The sequence below is a fragment of the Biomphalaria glabrata genome, chromosome 1 (assembly GCF_947242115.1).
Source record: "Biomphalaria glabrata chromosome 1, xgBioGlab47.1, whole genome shotgun sequence".
NCBI classification, from domain to species: domain Eukaryota; kingdom Metazoa; phylum Mollusca; class Gastropoda; family Planorbidae; genus Biomphalaria; species Biomphalaria glabrata.
Window position 1 is genome coordinate 75,748,632 of NC_074711.1, and position 21,001 is coordinate 75,769,632.

The 21,001-nt window shown below is 36.1% G+C and overlaps 1 protein-coding gene and 1 long non-coding RNA gene across 3 annotated transcripts in view; one reads left to right on the plus strand and one right to left on the minus strand.

Moving 5' to 3' along the window:
• LOC106072606 (uncharacterized) overlaps positions 1 to 21,001 on the plus strand; it is an 86,954-nt gene that overhangs the window by 12,811 nt on the left and 53,142 nt on the right. Inside the window, exons 1-6 of one of the 2 annotated variants that reach the window (XM_056014877.1) lie at positions 1,866 to 2,007; positions 13,932 to 14,366; positions 15,081 to 15,224; positions 15,430 to 15,582; positions 15,742 to 15,876; positions 19,429 to 19,606. In XM_056014877.1, the coding sequence (XP_055870852.1) occupies positions 14,085 to 14,366; positions 15,081 to 15,224; positions 15,430 to 15,582; positions 15,742 to 15,876; positions 19,429 to 19,606 (892 nt within the window). In that variant the 5' untranslated portion in view covers positions 1,866 to 2,007; positions 13,932 to 14,084. Of the gene's footprint in view, positions 1 to 1,865; positions 2,008 to 13,931; positions 14,367 to 15,080; positions 15,225 to 15,429; positions 15,583 to 15,741; positions 15,877 to 19,428; positions 19,607 to 21,001 lie in introns of those variants that run through there. The other variant, XM_056014875.1, reaches the window with a different exon arrangement.
• On the minus strand, positions 11,383 to 13,825 carry LOC129923547 (uncharacterized). Its single transcript, XR_008775503.1, has 4 exons — positions 13,563 to 13,825; positions 13,367 to 13,465; positions 11,882 to 12,038; positions 11,383 to 11,792 (listed from the first exon to the last, which is right to left on the minus strand). It is a non-coding gene; the product is annotated as an uncharacterized LOC129923547 (long non-coding RNA).

Consider the following 21,001-nt stretch of genomic DNA (forward strand, 5'->3'; position numbering starts at 1 on the left):
GTCAGCATTAAGGACATGTCGAGTTCATGTTTTTCTCGGTAATCTTGTGTGTTGAAAAGTACATGTGGCATTGCTCCTCCATGACTTCATAAGTTCATTAATTTTGGCTTTTCTTTTGATTCAATAACGTGTTGTCCTCGACTATAAATAATTTGTGCAAAGTTTCAACTTGGTCCGAGAATTGGAAGTGGGAGAAAGAAGGTGTACAAAAGTTTATACCAGACAGACAGGCAGGCAGACAGGACGGAGTGAGAACAAGGTTTGTTAAAGAAAATTCAGAAATAGAGAGACAGTTTTAGTGAAACAAAATATATAATTTATAACGTACGGTCGCAGCAAGAACAGTTTTCCACACAATACTCACATGTTATTCGCGGTCCGTTGCCCAGAGTCCTGATGCACAATGTCCGAGCTTACTCGATTGGCTGTGGGCAATTTATACATTTCAAGGATATTTCAGGAAATTTATATAGTACCAAGTGTGTTTATGTGGCCTGATATAACTCACGATCTCCACCTTAGTCGAAGAATTATTCCTGACAAGTTTTATTGATTTGGGTCTAATCGCAAATACGCCCCATCGGCAAACTTTGTCATTTTATTTTAATTTTAAATGTCTGTTAAAAGTGTGTGCATATACTGGGCACACTTCATGTTAATATACTGGGCACACTTCATGGTTTAAAAACATGAGTTATTTTTTCAGTGGAACACAAACAGAGGCTGCATCTATTTGGAGTACAATGAAAAGTCTATGGAGAAATCGGATTTTCAAAAGCGCAGTTTGAGATCTAAACGTGACAGACGAACAGACATGAATGACAGAACAAAAACAATATAGGCTTTACATGTATGCGATTTTAAAAACCGAATAAGGTGACTTGAAATCCATTTGGCTACACATTTGTTGTCCCTTTTCATTGAAAGCATTTCCTGGACTGTGTCTGAATTAAAATCTTGGATTGTTTGTCTGCCTGTTTGTCTCTCTTTGTGTGTGTGTGTGTCTCTCTCTCTTCCGAATTGAAAAAAATTGGTTTGTCTGTCTGTCTTTGTGTCTGTCTCTCTCTCTTTTTGTATGTGTGTCTCTCTCTGTTACGAATTGAAAACTTGATTTGTCTGCTTGTCTGTCTGTCTGTCTCTATCTCTATGTGTGTGTGTGTGTCTCTCTCTTCCGAATTGAAAAATTGGTTTGTCTGTCTGTCTGTCTGTCTGTCTCTCTTTGTGTGTGTGTGTGTGTTTCTCTCTCTTCCAAATTAAAAAAAATTGATTTGTCTCTCTGTCTGTGTGTCTGTCTCTCTCTCTTTGTGTGTGTGTGTCTCTCTCTGTTACGAATTGAAAAATTGGTTTGTCTGTCTGTCTGTCTCTCTTTGTGTGTGTGTGTGTGTCTCTCTCTCTTCCGAATTAAAAAAAATTGGTTTGTCTGTCTGTCTGTGTGTCTGTCTCTCTCTCTTTTTGTGTGTGTGTCTGTTACGAATTGAAAACGTGATTTGTCTGCTTGTCTGTCTGTCTCTATCTCTCTGTATGTGTGTGTGTGTGTGTGTCTCTTCCGAATTGAAAAATTGGTTTGTCTGCTTGTCTGTCTGTCTGTCTGTATCTATCTCTTTGTGTGTGTGTGTGTCTCTCTCTCTCTCTTACGAATTGAAAACTTGGTTTGTCTGTCTGTCTGTGTGGTGTGTGTGTGTGTGTGTGTGTCTTCCTGAATTGAAAACTTTGTTTATATGTCTATGTTTGTGTGTGTGTCTTTATTTCGAATCGAAAACTTTGTTTATGTTCGTGCGTGTGTGTGTGTGTGTGTGTGTCTTTCTCCCGAATCGAAAACATGGTTTGTCTGTGTGTGTGTGTGTGTGTGTGAAATTATAACGCTAGGTGAATCGTTGCGGCAGAAAAAAAAACTAATCATAAATTCATGTTATGCTTACAATCTCCTCTATCTGCAATGGGAAAACTCAGCCTCAAGTAAATCTTTTGTACTAGAGATCTCTTTTAATGATAACAGACGATTTAAAGGTAATATAAGAACATGTTTTATATAATTTTGTTTCCTTGCACTTCTATATTTGTGCTTGACTTTATATGGATGTATAACAAGTGTTCTATTCTTTTGTAGTTTTTCTTATTAGAATGTCGATTTGAATGAGTATTTGATTTGAATGAGTATTTTATTGATTAGTTCTAAGATAGCCTACTATAGTAATGTTTTAAATAGTATATTTGAATGTACATCAATAACAAGTACATTGTCAAGAATGAAATAATGGATCGTATTGGTGGGAGTGGGGCGCGTTGGCTGAGTGGTTAAGTTCTTGGCTTCCAAACCTGGGGTGCTGGATTCGAATCTCTGTGAAGACTGGGATTTTGAGTTTCGGCATTTTCAGTCGTCCCTGAGTCCACCCAACTTTAATGAAGGCCTGACTTTAGTTGAGGAAAGTAAATGAGGTTGTATCGTTGTGTTGGTCACATGACACCCTGCTCGTTAACCATTGGCGAAAGAAATAGATGACCTTTGCATCATATTGCTTATAGATCGTAAGATCTTAAAGGGGAAACTTTACTTCAGGTGGAAGTTTTAAAATGTTTTCAAATAATTCTGACAGTCATTGGTAGATAAACTGGGAATAGACTTATATTAAAATACAATTATCTCCCTCCTCCTCGCTGTCTTCTCTCTCTATTTCTATCTCCTTCTCTCCCTATCTATCTATCTATCTATCTATCTATCTATCTATCTATCTATCTATCTATCTATCTATCTAGCCAGGTTGATTGAAAGGGAAATAGTGTAGAGGTAAGAGCACACAAAAGTTCATTACAGGGGAGACTTATGTAAGAACTGGTTACATCATATAACGCTCTTAAGAGATGCACAAAAAAACCGTACTAATCTAAACTGGTAATGAACAATATCACAAACCATTTCCAATGATGAGGGATTCTGATGTAAACTAGAGAAGTGCACTACAGCACTGAGACCTAATTGAATAGTCCCTTACACGAGCAGTGTTAAGTACTACAGTACTTGGTTTTTATAAGATGGTTTGGTTTTAACTTTTAACAAGCGAAACATAATATTTTTTTTTATAATAATTGGTGCAATATCTCTCAATATTGCAAAGTTTATATACCCTTTTCGGATATAAATAATTTAATTATCAACTATTGATTTACAAATTGGTTAATTCTTTGACTGATTCGTGCGTTATCATCAACTATGAATAATTGTGCAAAATTTTAACTTGATCCGAGAAAGGGAAGTGGGAGAAAAAAAAATTAAACGAATCCACCCAGACAGACAGACAGACAAAATGAGATGATAAAAATTTGTAAAAATGAAAAAAAAAAAACAAAAAAAAACTAAAACTGAATAATACAACGAATTGTATGAGTCATTTGAGACTCTACCACCTGGTGTCCAGTTCTATATTCAAGATATCAGCTTGTAGTTAGTCTTGCATATCTCATTGCACGCTCCGCGTGACACATCAGGGTACGTCTAGCATATATTTCGTTTCGTTGTAATTGAATGTGCCGAAGCTAATTCAAAAAGTAGAACCGTTACGTGTAGCATTACACGGACTCTAGATCTGCTAACAATTCATAGAGGAAGTGTAAAAACATAAACGTGACATAGAGGAAGGCTTGAGACTGGGGACGAGGGAGCAGTTGTGTTGGAGAAAGAAGAGAGGGAAAACAAGAGAAAAAGACTCGTTTCAAAGTGAAGTGAATCAAGAAAAAGACTTGTTTCAAAGAGAAGTGTATCAAGGAAAAGACTCGTGTCAAAGAGAAGTGAATCAATAAAAAGACTCGTTTCAAAGAGAAGTGGATCAAGAAAATGACTCGTGTCTAAGAGAAGTGAATACAAAAAAATGACACCAACAAAAAGATGGCACAATCAAGGAACGGATGAGAACCTACTAGAAAGAACTGAAAAGAAACAGATGACGACTTTAAAGAGACTCAACAAGTAGGGGGACAGTGAACACATAATGGAACATAAAATACTGGCATGAGAACAACAAAAACACATGCAACTGACAAACACATCACAGTGTATTATAGATTTCAGCACAACGTAGACAGCACTTTTAGTGCCTGGAGCCTACAGTTGGTCTCAACTATCTACGACCATCTACGTGTATCATTGAAATCTCGAAATGTTGGCTGCCACGGTTTCTACTCAGGGGATCATACAAAATTATTTTTTTAAAGTAACCAGATCACACTATTTAGGTCACTTTACAATCACGTGACTTCAGAGAACAAGTTGACCTACTAATGAGCTACTCTCTAAGACTACGTTATACGCTTATATTAACTCACTTAGAATCTTTCAGGCATGTTTAGATTTTTTTTTTGCGATGGAAATCTGGACCACTGCTACTTATCCAATTATCATCTAATTTTGCATACAAGCCCATGCTATATAACAACACATGTATCAATCAGAAAAATCAAACAATTAACTAATCAATTAGTCTCATCAATTTTTTTTAAAATAGAAAATGTACTATGCTTAGTGGTGATAATTTAAGACTAAAAAGGCAAAAATAATATATAGTAATTTTTTTCGAAACAAAGCTTTTATTACAACGCACTAGGTATAACTAAAGATTTTTTAACACAAACAATTTTGGAAGTAAAAAATCAATCAAAACGTAGAGTTTGTTTAATATGAGTTAAAGAAGAGTTAAAGTTAAAGTTTAAAAAATAAAAAAAAATACTATATATTATTTTCGCCTTTTTAGCCTTGCATTATCTCCACTAAGCATGGTACATTTTCTATTTAAAGAAAAATAATTCTTAACCGCTTTCATTTTTATACTACCAAATATTTTGGGCTTTAGAAATAAGTTGTGAGCCCTAGTCAAAAAATATGATACAAATTTTAATGCGTTTCTATATCAGCGTTTAATTATAATAATAATAATAATTATTATTATTACTATATATTTTTCTTGTTCACTAATCCTTATAGTAGTCAAGAAAAACCCCCATCAGTAGGAAAATACCGTAGATATATAGAATAGTTGATACAGACTGACGAAAAAAACAACCCAACTCGACCTATAGATCTTGAAACTGTTACATTTCCTGTGGTGCCTCACAAAGTCAAAGTACAAGTTAAGTACAACTGTTTTTGTTAACCCTGTTCTTTCTTTCTCAAACGTGACAAGATGATACATTTTCCAGCCTCCTCGAGATTTTACAGACTTCTCGTTCATGTTTTTCTGACAGTATGGAAGGAATAAATCTCACGCCCACAACTAAAGACATATCGGATGTTCCCAACAAACGATCTATCTAGTGGTGGAGTTCGTCGCTAAAAGATAAGATACTTGAAACCAGATATGGAATCCACATATTGATGAAACTATAAAAAAATCAAACAAAGCATTAGGGTTTATTAAAAGAAATTTCTATAAATCAAATAACAACATAAAACTAAAATGTTATTTAACCTTGGTTAGGCCAATAATAGAATATGCATCCTCCGTTTGGGACCCCTCAACTCAAGATAACATTAAGAAACTGGAACAGACACACAATAGAGCAGTGAGATTCATAACAAACAAATATTCACACTTAACTAGAGTAACACCTTTAGTAAAATCACTAAATTTAGAAAGCCTTCAGGACAGAAGGCTCAAAAGTAAAGTAGCAATCATACATAAAACACTGAACCATAATCTTCAAATACAAAAACAAAATTTAATAAAATACCCTGAAAGACACAAAGATAAAGGCACATTCCTCGTCCCATATGCTAGGACAAATTTGTACAAATACTCCTTCTTCCCTAGTGCTATTAGAGCATGGAATGTCTGAGCTTGCCAGGAAAACCAGTGACTTGGCAGAATTTAAGTCATTGGTTAATATGCATGACTAAATGCATGACGCGTAGGACGTAATCATCTTCTTTTTTGAAGTAACGTCTGTATTATATAAGATAAGATATGTATGGCCAGTTTTCAAGCGATTCCCTTTGAATCGACAGCCTCTATATTTCTACTCATCACAAACGTTTAGAAACGCAAGAGCGGAATGGAATGATGCTTGGGTAAATGAAGAAAAAGACACTATCTAGCCTTTAACGAATCTAACCATATGAGTTGTAATTAACACAAACATTCGGAATATAGCTCTTTTGAACAGACAGACACCAATGATACACAGCAAGATAAAAAATATGAAAATACGAAAATTTTAAAAATTATTCAATTAAACCTCAAAAGTATTCTTCGAGAAGTTTTGATAGCCATAATGTAAACAACAAAGTATGTCGTGTTTTTTACAAAGCTTAGGTCTGTATCATCTCACTCTGTCTGTCTGGTTTGAACATGTTATTTCTCCCGCACCCAATCTCAGGTCAAGCTGAAATTTTTCGCAATTATTTCTCTTATCTGACAACACAAGAATCAATTTAAAAACAGTTAGTTAATAAATTACTGGTATTAATTATTTTGCTTAAATATCTCTAGAACAAAGGAAAAAAAAATTGTACTTGACTGAAGTGGTGGTATAAGCTGAATTACTCCCCTTTATAGACTTATAGTAACTTTGAAAGAAACAATACATTACTATAAATCTTTGACTGTCATAAGCACCTCACTAGCAGAGTGGTTAGTATGTCGGCTTGAGGAGGCGTGAGTCATGAATTCGAATTCTGGCCGTTTCCATTTTTTTTTTGTGTAAATGCTTTTAAAAACCGATTACGGTAAAATTCACCCAGATCTTCCTTTCTTTCTCTCCCTCCCCCCCCTCCCCCCCAATTTCCCAACTGGTCCAGATAAGTGATAGGATCATAGTGTATTGAGAAAGCTAAATGCATGAAATAACGCTAAACAAAAACAATTGGTAAAAATATATCTAATCGCACAGATTTATTGTTGTTGGTCTAGATCTATTACAAATTACAAATCCAAACTAATCGATACAATTACACTTCGCATAAGCTTTTTTTTTTAAAGTATTTTTGTATGTTTTTCTTGTTGAGTTGTGCTGTTGTCAAGTTGGTAGAATCTTATCTTTCTTAGCAGGAGATAATTACTTTCTACGAGTAAACATGTGTCAATCTTGTCATGTATCTTATTTTGAGATCAAAATCTGCTAAATCTTTGGTTTTCCTGGCTGTTTCAGGCGATTCATTTCATCCTCAAATGTACTAGGGAAGAAGGAGCACTTGTACGAATATTTCCTAGTACATGGAATAAGAAATGTATCTTTATCTTTTTTGGCTTTCTGGGTATTTTATTAGGTTGTGTTTTTGTTTTTGTAAATTATGGTTTAGTGTTTTATGTATTATATATAGCTACTTTATATTTAAGTTTTCTGTCCTGAAGTTTCTCAAAGGTATATACTTTGAGACTTCTACTAGAGAAGTCTAAACGCTGTGATTGCTAGATTCTATTGTTTGAATTGGTAATCACATAATTTTATAACGTACTCAACTTAAGAAGTACACGGAGAGGCCTCCACTTGTGTTACTCAACAAGTCTCCACATTTTCAGAAGTACCTCCATACAGTGGAGAGAAAGAATGAAGTGATTTTTTTTCCAACTGAATGATTTCAGGAAATGTCACTCAATGAATTTTTTTGCTGTCGTCACGTCGAGTGAGAGAGAAAAAAAGGCAGCATCAGAGCGGAACAACCACAACACGGCGCTGTTATGTCGTGTTGTGTTACAGGGACCCCCACGAGAAGTCAGCCAACTGTGACAATTGTTGCCTATGTAATCTATATCTATGTGGTATGCACCCGAAACTTGTGACCACCCATCCGAGACTTGCATCTCGTTTTGTGCCGTGGAGGGAGGCGGACACTCTAATCGTACCCCCCTCTTGCTTCTCGTTAGGAGAAGAGAGGAGATCACAGATTCAATAAAATGGATTTCATTAGTCCCCTAGTATTTTGTTACATTTGGTACTGTCTCAAACAGAACTGCAAGAAGGGAGAGCATTCGGACACTAAATACAAAAGTTATTTTTGAGTGAAGTCCCTCTAGTTTGTATTAAGGAAGTAAGACGCAGTGAAAGACTTGATTTGTTGACACTATCTCTGGAGCCTCTTTTTTTTGAATCTCTTCTTTCTCTGTCTCATTCTAAGCTACAGTCCTAGGGAGTAAGGTGCTTGGTATTCCAAAGGTTGGAAACTCGCTGGCCTCTGAGCTCAGAAAATGCTCAACTTAGTTTACTACATTGAAGAAAAACGTAAAGACTCAACAGTTTAAAATGTATTCATGTTTCTATACAATTAGAACTCTTGTGTTTAAGTTTGTAATGTTCTGATAGCCCCTGGAGTCTACATTATGTTTGTTAACAGAGCTATAGAACTTAATATTATTCATGGCAAAGTCATTGTCTTTTACTTTATAATATACATAGGAATATGTGTATGTATTGTCTACGTGAAGGACGAAAGATCGCAATACTGGTAAATCTGCTTATTCTACAGGGAGTTGTGAAGTATTGGTGTAACTTTGCTCCAACACTTGCCATGCTCTTAATGTCATTCTATGTCTATTCAGACAATACTGTCACTAAAACAGTCACTCATATAATGTGATTATGCGCATATTCAAACAGTACTGTCACTGAAACAGTCACTTATATTTGAGTCCCCACCTGGATATCAAAATCGCATAAACTGACCTAAACAATGAAATCAAACTTTTTTTGTCCGTAAACCAGTGATTCACTAGTCTTTGACATATTTCTTTTGTACCAACATTTCTCTCGCTCTGATTGTCTTTTTGTCTGTCTGTCTTTCTGTCTGTCTTACTGTTTTTCTCACACAATCACAAAGACACACATAGAAATAGAAACATAATATGTAAGAATATTTTTTTTTCTAGTTATGACCTAAACTTCAAAGAAAGTATTCTACAGAGCATACACAATATAAAGACCCAGATTTAAAGACACTTTGAAAAAAAAAGTGTATGTGCCAAAAAATAATTTAAACGAACAAATGAACAAAGTTAATTTATTTTCTTTTGAGTCTCGGGAACAAATTCCACAACAACGTAGGGGAGTTAACCCATTTTTTTGACCGTAATTATTTTTGTTTTATGTTCTAGTTGACATTTGCTTCTCCTTTTCAAACGGTTCCAATTTCATGACCCTGCACCTCACGAGTTGAAAGGTCGTGCTAATTCAGGACTCAAGCGACTCCTACTAACTCAATTTGTTGGCGAGTGATGCTCTGACGTAAAATATGCCCCAATAGCAATAATTGGAATTAAAACAGTCTTACATGACAATGGGAATACACATCTATGAACTAGCTACACTCTGTTATGATATGATCTTGATCTGCCAAGTACAAAATACATCAGAGCTATAGTTAATCAACATCATAACATTATGGGGAAAAAATACTTTGTACCCACAGCTTTCACTACTGCCACGTTAAGTCATTAATTTGCACTTTGTATATAATTAATTAACCTGTGTCAGTTATGCACTTAGTACATAGTGTAGATATTAGTGTGACAACGTTTTCGAATCCGAAGTTAAGATTAAGGATGGGTGAAGTGTTTCACATGACTGCCCAAACCCAGATGTGACCAGCATATGTTTCCACACCTCATGTAGACAAAGCCGCTGACCGCCGGAAGTGTATTTAAGTTTTCTTTACGTCTGTCTTCTACAAGGGCTTTTTTGGCGGGACTCAAATGTGTGTACAAATAAGAAGCACTTGACTAATATATATATATATATATATATATATATATATATATATATATATATATATAGATAGATAGATAGATAGATAGATAGATAGATAGATAGATAGATAGATAGATAGATAGATCCTTGCGAGTTGGATGCGCTTCAATGATTCGCTAGTGTTGGTTACCATACATTTGGATTTAGTCTAAATCTGTTATAACTAGGACAAATGTGTACAAATACTCCTTCTTCCCTAGTGCTATTAGAGCATGGAATGGGTTGCCAGGAAAACCAGTGACTTGGCAGAATTTAAGTCATTGGTTAATATGCATAACTGAATGCATGACGCGTAGGACGTAAGCATCTTCTTTTTTTGAAGTAACGTCTATATTGTATAAGATAAGATAAGATAGCTCCTAGTGCACTATTTTTTAACCGATTCTCATCTAGCCAATACCAGCATGTAAACGTGATTACGATAGCCTAATTGCATGAGTCAGAATCATAGCTTTTAACTTAAGTGTATTGAAGTCTGCAGCAATGTTGTCTTGTGTCTTTAATTCCAAACAGCGACCTAAATCCGCTGACAGACTATTTCCCCCTCTCTGTATGTCAGTTAATTGAGCTGTCTTGGTCCAACTCTGGCATCCTGTCAGGAGTTAAACAGCCAGACAGCTCAGCCCACACCCATCACGTCACGTGATTACGCAGAGCAGTCTGTCATCTGACACAGTGTTTTGACAATAGGCACTTTAGGCTTTGGTAATGACGTATGCTAAATTAATATGCATGGTTGCAGCAGAGACAAGAGTCAAGAGTGTCAAAGAGATGGAAAGAGAGAGAGAGAGAGAGAGAGGAGAGAGAGAGAGAGAGAGAGAGAGAGGAAAGAAGTATTGTAGAGATAAAGGCGAAGAGTATACAAAAGTATACTCGAATACAAGCCTTGTAGCCTATAGTGGCCTATACCCCCCCCCTTTTCCAGGATTTAGCACATATTAAAGGAAAGTGAGGTGACTGAGGTCTCAGGAGTCACTGATAAATATCTGGCATATTTTTTTAGGCCGCTACGGTCGTTACATTTGAGTGAATTTTGCTTTGTGCTCGTGACGTTAAAAAGTTACTAATCTGGTTGTGTGATCGGCTATATTTGTTTCCTTATGAGAGATAGCCTGGACTTATCTCGGACACGAGAACTCAGAAATGTGATTTACAAGGAAATCTTCGCATCTGGGAGCAAGATTTACGAGGAGTTAATATTTAATTCATAAAGAAATCGCCTTCGTTACTTATGCTACTGTTTTGTTTTACAGATAAAATAAAAATCCGCGTTTACTTTTGTATTTGATAACTAAAGGTCTACAATCATCATCACATCGACTTTCTGATGTAACTCGATTCTTTATTTAAGCCACTGGTCTCCTACCATATCTAGGGTTGGGAAATATTTCCTTTCGTAATATTAGAAGTAAAAGAGAAAGATTAAAGAGCTTCTTTATCCCACTGTGACAAGGTCATCTGTCGTCATCGAAAAGTACATAGAAGTCTAATTCATAAAAATGCTAGGTGTGTGAATGTTGTTCGTATTTGCATCTATATTGTTATTGTTACAGTAGTTACGCTGAGGAGGTTAGATTTAGTCCAATATAATCTAAATCGAGTTGGACCAATACAAATTATCTTATCGAAACGAATCATACATTTAAAAAAAACTCCATAAGAATGAATGTAGTCAAATCTAAATGTGATAATGTACAAAGTAATGTGACTTGTCAATACACGACACTTTCATATATTTTAATTAAAATTACTGTCTAGAATTCCAATAATTTTAGTTAACCAATCAAACTAATTTAAGTACAGAAGTTTATTCAACCATAAAATCCGCATAACAGGGGCGGACCGGTCGTCAGAATAGGCACTAGTATTACCATTCAATTTGGCCCGCTAAGTGCGTGCCTTAGGATTGGTTCATAGCTATCCTCATAATGTGTTAAGTTTTCTGTTCACCATTATTAAAGACACACATAGACGTTTAGTCCAGCTATTCACTACATGCACCAAGCTGTGCACCTCTGTGCCGTCAAGTACTGTACACGTAGGCAGGTTGGCAAGCTTATTGAAATCTGTACAAGACAGAGAAGCTTATCAGAAATATAATTACGGAAAATGTGTCTTGTATTAAATTTTCATCATCATCTGTCCCTTGACTTACGTGGTAGGGGCGCTGTGACGGCGTAACGGAATTTCTCTATTTTCTCGGTAATCGGCTGCTCTTAGTAGAATATCAAGAGAGGGTCCGGTCCATTCTTTTCCATTGTCCAACTAGATTTTCTTTGGATGACCTTTTCTTCATGCTCCCTCCACTGGACCTTGAAGTATGACTTTTGACAGTGATTCATTTTTTACAAAATGACACTTAATTACATATTACACAAACATAGTCTCTAAAAGAGTATCAATCACAACACTTCGTGGGCCCTATTTACTGCCAAAACGTTTGTTTTGTGGCCCACAGTGCATTTAGACAGCTCGCCTCTGTCGCATAATCATACAGACCATTGACTGAAATGTTAACTGATTTAGTTGAAGACATTTTCTAAAATGGAACGTTGATTTTCTTGTTAACATGTATGATTATACGCTGAGTGTTGTTAACATGTATGATTATACGCGGAGTGTTGTTAACATGTATGATTATACGCTGAGTGTTGTTAACATGTATGATTATACGCGGAGTGTTGTTAACATGTATGATTATACGCTGAGTGTTGTTAACATGTATGATTATACGCTGAGTGTTGTTAACATGTATGATTATACGCTGAGTGCTGTTAGCGAACAGGACGCCCATTAAAACCCAGAGCGTTACCTACAGACTAAAAACTGTTTTTTTAGTGTTCTATCTACTTTTCTTTTCTTATAACGTTGCAAATCTGTTAATAAAACTAATATTGCCTGAATATGTACAGGTAATGTTACTTCCTTCGCTGGCGGAGTAAATATGAAAGAAATCGGCTTAGCAATGTTTCAACTAAATTCATGTAACAGTAAATATTGCAGAATTTAGCCGAGTGGCCTAGACGTAAATTGAAATGCTCATTTGTTCCAATATTTTCAAGTAACATACATTCACATCCTTTGTTGGTTTTATAGTTTCTACCTTGTTAGAGGTAGATGTTTAAGTACCTTGGCCAATTTTCTCAAGCTCCTACATAGAAAAAGGGTTGGGGGGGGGCGATGTGCTGATTTGGGGGTCTGGAATGTGTTCTCTTTTGATTTGTTTGATTTGCAATGCAGATAATTTTTTTATTTATTTTAATCACGTAAGACCAATCCTATCCAATAATTAACTTAAGTGACATTGCCTCATCTACTAGAAAATACTTTTATAACTGTTGTGACGAGGTAAGTCTGCACCAAGAAACAAAACATTATGCCTTTGTTGGAGATTCGTTGGCAATACATTTCTAGGTCCCCTTACAGCCTATACAATAACGACCTCCAAGTGTTACTGTCAGGGTTGTATTAAGGCCTTAGCTCGTTTACCCGGGCCCCTGACATTCAACAGGCACCTTCGTGCTACAAATAAATAAGTGATTCACTGTCAACAATGTAATAATGATATGACTATAAGTTATGATGACAACTGATGGAGTAATAATATTGTGGATATATTAATTAAACAGTAATTCCACACCTTGCTGTCCGACAACGTGACACATAAATGCTCGCAATCACAACAAAACACTGCTGAATCTAGTATTTAGTGTAGAACTCCAATCCCATAACTAACTCCCTGTAGAGACATAAGAAAAGACACATTGAAAGTTCTAGTCCCAAAACACTAAGGCAGCGAAACAACTGTGAAATGCAGTAATGCCTTAAATACTCACCCTAAACAGGGAAACACAGAAGAATCTCAAACACACGACGTTACACAAGCATAATAACAAAACCACTCCATAAACTTACAAACAATGCAACCAAGAAAGTGCGTTCAAAAATTGTGCACTTAATAAACATTGGTGCTAGAATGCCATAATCTACGCACCGACAGTTACTTAATTTTGACTTATTGAAGCTATGAAATAGGTGAGCGCTATATGGATGTATACAGATCTGTAGTATCTTCCAAGCATGAGATTAGTTTACCCTAGAGCTACACGCTTGATCGCATTAAGTTGTATGCCTTTATTTCAAACTAGTTAAACTACATAAAAAGTTACTGTTTAAACTAATGCTGTTTTGTTTTCTGTGATCAGGCGCCAGTAAACAGGCTGTATTGTTATTGAGTCGGCCACGTTCTCTATACTAGACAAGAAGATTCAAATCTTCAAGATGTGACGTAAGAAGGAATTCATCAATAAGGGGGCTCTCAAACTCCTACAACCACAGTCTGATAACCAAACAACAAAATGTCCCCGCTGATTCTAATTCTCTTGGCGTGCCTGGGCGCCGCAGAGGAGGAGCATCAAGAGCGGCGCTGCCAGATTGAGCACGAAGGCTGCACATACAACATCTACCTCAGCCACAAAGATGTGGAGATGAGGGATGCCGAAGCCAGGGAAACCAGCAACTGTGGGACCAAGCGCCAGCAGCTGGTTCTGGACGGCGCTCAGAACGACTACACGGCCAAGATAGATGACATCGAGAAGAACTTTTCCTACTTGAGAGACGAACACGAACAGAGGATTAAGGTATGTGCAAAGGATTAAGGTATGTTCAAAGGATTAATGTATGTGCAAAGGATTTTGGTATGTTCAAAGGATTAAGGTATGTTCAAAGGATTAAGGTATGTTCAAAGGATTAAGGTATGTTGAGTTGATAAAGGTATGTTGAGGATTAAGGTGCGTTGAAGATTAAGGTCTGTTCAGGATTAAGGAATGTTCAGAGGATTAAGGTATTTTGAGTTGATAAAGATATGTTGAGGATTAAGGTGCGTTGAAGATTAAGGTCTGTTCAGGATTAAGGTATGTTGTTCAGTTTTAGTTTTCAAGTGAAAAACAAAGCCAAATGATTCTTTCACATCGTACTTATAATTTAAATTACTTTTAATTTTTGTGCAAAACGTTATCCATTTTCGTTTATAAAGGCTAAGAAATCAGGGTTTTTGTAGATTTCACGTTTGAATACACAACGATTCATAAGATATAAATTTAGCATTAGTTGTGTCGTTATGGCGCTGCAATACTATTTCAAAACATCAAAACAAGACTATGGTTTGAATATTCCTGGTCCATGATCTGAAATCATGTGGTCTTGTTTGATTGGTTGAAAGTTAGCAAATTAACTAGGCTAACTAGGTTCCTTATTAACACAGCTAGTCAGGTTCCCTATTAAATCAGCTAGTCAGGTTCCCTATTAAATCAGCTAGTTAGGTTCCCTTTTAACTCCCATTATTTATTTACCAGGATCTGGAGAGTACAGTCCGAGAGCTACTGGGATTGGACACCAAGCCAAAAAAGAACTCAGGCGAAGATGACTCACTTGAGATATCTAAAGACAAACTACCTCTGAATCAGCTCAACAATGAAGCCGTTATGGATATTTTGGAGGTACATTAGCTTAAATAATCTATTTTCACCTACTGAATTCTAGGCTTGTTTTTTTTTCACGGTTACTCAGCATTTCTGTAGAGGTGACACTCTCGGAAATAATATGGACAAAACTAGAGTCTGTGTAGATGAGCTACTAGGCTGAATGAGCTTTCCCCGTTCCAAAATGTTGCCTGAAACTTTCTTGTTCTGTATTCTCGGACAGGAAGAGTTTGATAAGCTGCGCAAAGAGATACGAGAAAAAACCAATGATCTACTGGACATTAAACTTAGACTGAACGAGACCAGCACCAAGCTTCAGGAGGCACAAGTCCAGCACGTGCAGGCTAGCAATGACCTACTCAGTGCAGAGAACCAGGTAATAGGAAGAACTATTTGTTTTTACTTCAAACAAGGGATGTATGATCAATGGTTGGCTTCATGACTTTCTACTTTTAGGTCCTAAACTCTCCCCCCCCCCCTATTTTTTTTCTGTATAATGAGTTAATAAAATTGCGTTTCACGTTTGGTTTTATAGATAACAACATTACTAAGAGAGAGATCAGTGCTGAAGAATCAACTCAAGGATAGGTCCTACAAGTTGGAACTCTCCTCGCAAAAAGCCACTGAGTGTGAATTCAAGAACACTGACCAACAGGAACAAATAATGAAGGTACTAAAGGAAAGGAGAGTGGAATGAGAGATTACAATTTGATATGAACTTCTAAAAACTATTTCATCAAAGTTCACTTTTTATTGCAGGTTTCTGTTCTGTTACGTTTCATCATGCAGGCGTCTTCTCTGCCCTATTTAATCAAGCAGGCTTCTACTCTGTCATGATAGTTAATGCATTCTATCATGTTGGCCAATGCAGGCTTCTACTCTGTCATGATAGTTAATGCATTCTATCATGTTGGCCAATGCAGGCTTCTACTCTGTCATGATAGTTAATGCATTCTATCATGTTGGCCAATGCAGGCTTCTACTCTGTCATGATAGTTAATGCATTCTATCATGTTGGCCAATGCAGGCTTCTACTCTATCATGTTGGCCAATGCAGGCTTCTATTCTATCATGTTGGCCAATGCAGGCTTCTATTCTATCATGTTGGCCAATGCAGGCTTCTACTCTATCATGTTGCCTAAATGAAAATTAATTTACTGCATAACCACAAAATGTATTCAGTCATTTTGGGAAGGGAGCAGGACTAGACTTTATTTAACTGAGTTTTCTTGAAAATTTTGTACACTGGCATTTGACATTTGAAAAGTTTCCTATTAATCAAAGGACTTGTAATTGAAATTTTATTACAATCAAATGCTTTCTACAAACTTCTTTTAATATTTCATTTTGACCGCAACAAAGTCTAAAACTAGTAACGTTTCTTTTATATACCCCGTATTACACACAGTAAAGTTTCATCTATACAGCAGCTTTACAGCCGATATTACATAATATTGTAGCTTTACAGCCTATGCCACATAATATTGTAGCTTTACGCGTATGTTACATATATATTTAAATGTTTCATCAGCTAAATCATGAGCCTTGTATTTTACAATTTTATCTTTTTTTTTTTTTTTTGTCTTCCTTTGTATGGCTTTGTCCTTATGTTTGTCCTTTTATTGGCCTGCAGGTGTCTGCTAACACTATATATATATACAATTGTTCACACAAATTCACTGTGAACTTTTATTTTTATTATTGTTCTTTGTATGCTATTGTTTTTAAAATGGAAATAAGCAAATCTTTATTTAGTGGGAAACTTTTGGCTAGAAAACATTTTTCGTTCTTGTCAACTAGTTACAGTAAATCTTTCTTTTCTTCATGTCTGTTAACAGCTATAGGTGTTTGTGTGTGTGTGTGTGTGAGAGAGAGAGAGACAACTATTCCATTGCGCCATTATCTCTGTACTTTGTTCAAAGTAAATTTTACAACGCGAAGTGCAAAGGCAGCACTCGCCTATATATTTAACTATGTGAATGTCACGTCAAAAAACAAAACAACAAAAAAAAAAATTCTCTCTTGATTTTATAAACAAACAAGAAAAACATTTCAAATACTTTTTTAAAAAGACAATACCTTCTTTATGCAACTTATTGAGCGATTGTTTGCTAACAGATACAGACTTGACGAACCGTTCAGACGATGTGACATAAATGTGAAATACACGATGACTCGTTTAAGTCTTTCACCTCTACTGGAGTATTGGCCGCCATCAATAGATCCTCCATAGTCCCCTGTTCTGGGCCATCCTTTCCAATTTATTCCATGTGTAACCAAAGCTATTCACCTACACTTCTCATCGCCATGTTTTCTGGACAAGCTTTTTCTTACTTTGTGGTTTCTCCACTTGAAATGTCTGCCTTGTGATGCTAGTTGACTATCTAGGTAAGGTTTGTGGTTTCTCCACTTGAAATGTCTGCCTTGTGATGCTAGTTGACTATCTGGGCAAGGTTTGTGGTTTCTTTACTTGAAATGTCTGCCTTGTGATGCTACTTGACTATCTGGGCAAGGTTTGTGGTTTCTCCACTTGAAATGTCTGCCTTGTGATGCTAGTTGACTATCTAGGTAAGGTTTGTGGTTTCTCCACTTGAAATGTCTGCCTTGTGATGCTACTTGACTATCTGGGCAAGGTTTGTGGTTTCTCCACTTGAAATGTCTGCCTTGTGATGCTACTTGACTATCTGGGCAAGGTTTGTGGTTTCTCCACTTGAAATGTCTGCCTTGTGATGCTAGTTGACTATCTAGGTAAGGTTTGTGGTTTCTCCACTTGAAATGTCTGCCTTGTGATGCTAGTTGACTATCTAGGTTAGGTTTGTGGTTTCTCCACTTGAAATGTCTGCCTTGTGATGCTAGTTGACTATCTGGGCAACGTTTGTGGTTTCTCCACTTGAAATGTCTGCCTTGTGATGCTAGTTGACTATCTGGGCAAGGTTTGTGGCTTCTCCACTTGAAATGTCTGCCTTGTGATGCTACTTGACTATCTGGGCAAGGTTTGTGGTTTCTCCACTTGAAATGTCTGCCTTGTGATGCTACTTGACTATCTGGGCAAGGTGTGTCCAATATTCCGTCTAGCGGCTTCCTTTCTGCTTTCAACTTTGTTTAATAATTCTTCTTCTTCCTGTACAAAGTTTTCTTTTGTTGACTTCTGAAGTGATAGAATTTCCGAGGTAGATTTCTTGCATCACGTCCGTCCCTCTTAATTTATCATGACTTGGGACTAGCGAAGTGGCTGCCAAGCCAAATATTTTGGGATAGAAACTTGTTGAAGACATTTATCTGAAACTATCAAGCCAAATATTTTGGGATAGAAACTTGTTGAAGACATTTATCTGAAACTATCAAGCCAAATATTTTGGGATAGAAACTTGTTGAAGACATTTATCTGAAACTATCAAGCCAAATATTTTGGGATAGAAACTTGTTGAAGACAGTGCTATTTATCTGAAACTACCAAGCCAAATATTTTGGGATAGAAACCTGTTGAAGACAGTGCTATTTATCTGAAACTACCAAGCCAAATATTTTGGGATAGAAACCTGTTGAAGACAGTGCTATTTATCTGAAACTACCAAGCCAAATATTTTGGGATAGAAACCTGTTGAAGACAGTGCTATTTATCTGAAACTATCAAGCCAAACTAGCGCTGGTAAGAGTGTGAGCTGATGACAGAAGTGCTGGGGAGAAGTAAAGTTATTCAGTCATTGGGCTGGGGACAATGTAATGACAAATACTGTTGACATAGGCTTTGAGTGAACTTTCTAATTTATATAGAACTTGAAGTTTTAAGAAGGAAAAGTTTTAAGATAGAACTTTGTAAGAGAATCTCCACGTAAATATTTGGTAAACATTGGCTAACACAACCACAAAGTGGAATTATTTTTTTTTTACATTTCCCTCTTTTTTGTCATTGTCTTATCATTGACTTACGTTCTTTTGCTTTACATACATTCTTCTCACTTCTCTTTAAGAGATCAGCATGTTGTCTAGATTTAGAGTCAGGTGCATTCGCTCTCTCTCTCTCTCTCTCTCTCTCTCTGCTTGTCTTTGCCTTTCAAATATCTTAAAAAACAGCATTGAAAAACTAGTGATAAGACACGTTTGTTTTTTAGGGACCTCCTTTGAGAAAAAGACTTATTGGTTTTCCTTCTAATCTAGTTTATGATGAAATTCGTTTTACCTATTGCATACTTATTATCTTTTAGTGTTTTCTGAATTTCAGTTATTTCGGTCAGAGAGTACTTTAAAGGAAGAATTAATGATGACCCAATTAAAGCTGAACCAATCCAAAGTAGAGTTGGCAGCTGTTGAAGAGAAACATAACTCATTGAAGGCGAAATTCGATCGGACAAGGACCGTCTTGAGAATACGTGAGAAGGAACTAATGGACTGTTATTACGGTATGTATTGAAGTGACCACTTACACACCACACTTTGACAGCACGTTTGATAAGTTCACTTATATATAAGTGATTGTTGTACTGGCCACATGACAACCTTGTTAACAATCGGCCATAGAAACTAGTTTTACAAGGTCTAAAATGGCCACTTTCAAAAGGGTCCGTTACCATTATATACGAGTAAGTGTTGGCTAGTATGGATAAATTAATCATAACAAATAAGTAAATAAAAGTTTTTCCCTACTAGACACAATATACTTCAGAAACTAGAGCAGACACAAAATAGAGCAGTGAGATTCATAACAAAGGAATATTCACATTTGATTAGAGTAACACCTTTAGTAAAATCACTAAAATTAGAAAGCCTTCAGGATAGAAGACTTAAAAGTAAAGTAGCAATTATACATAAAACACTGAACCATAATCTTCAATACAAAAACAAAATTTAATAAAATACTCAGAAAGACACAAAGATAAAGACACATTCCTCGTTCCATATGCTAGGACAAATTTGTACAAATGCTCCTTCTGCCCTAGTGCTATTAAAGCATGGAGTGGGTTTCCTGGGAAAGCCAATGATTTATCAGAATTTAAGTCATTGATTAACATGCTTGATAAAATTGACCTAGGAACACGCGTAGGACGTAATCATCCTCTTTTTGAAGCATCGTCTGCATTTCATAAGATAAGATAAGAAAGTATAAGTGTTGGGTTTACCACAGTACAAGACTGTCTAGCCACACAGAGACTCACCCTTAAAGCCTCCCCATTTAAAAATAAAACATTTTGAACAAAATTTGCAATGAAATGCAAGAAAATGTGGGAAAATGAAATAAAATTTACAATTTCTCTCTTATCTTTCTTTACAATCTTTTAGAGTTTTATGTGTCATTTATATTTAAGCTTAAAGGTAGGGACCTCCGCAAAAGCTCTGCACAGGGCCTTCATCTATTTAAATCCTTACCTCAAAGAATTTTTTTTTGCATCTACCTATTTAAAAAAAAAATCCATGCGATATAAATAGACTAGAAGAAATGTGTTAAGACTTCATAAGATCATTGTAACTCAGGCTAATTTCAGTTTTTAAAGTCTACACCTGTTTAAAAAAAAAACGTATTCATATATACATTATTAACTCAAAACAAAGTTAAACAAACAAAAAAAAAAAACCTATCTAGCTTGATAGTACATCCATGACTCAATTTCTTTTCTCACTCCTAGAAAGATTTCTAATTGCTTGAGAACACTCTCGAGTATTACAACCTGTCTGCTATGATTTATGGCTCTCAACACCTGGGATGTGTCCCACTGGCATGCAATGTAAACATAGGAGTTTAACACCGTCAACATCCTCCAGCACATCCCCCCTGGCCCTCGGAATGTTTTATTTATGAT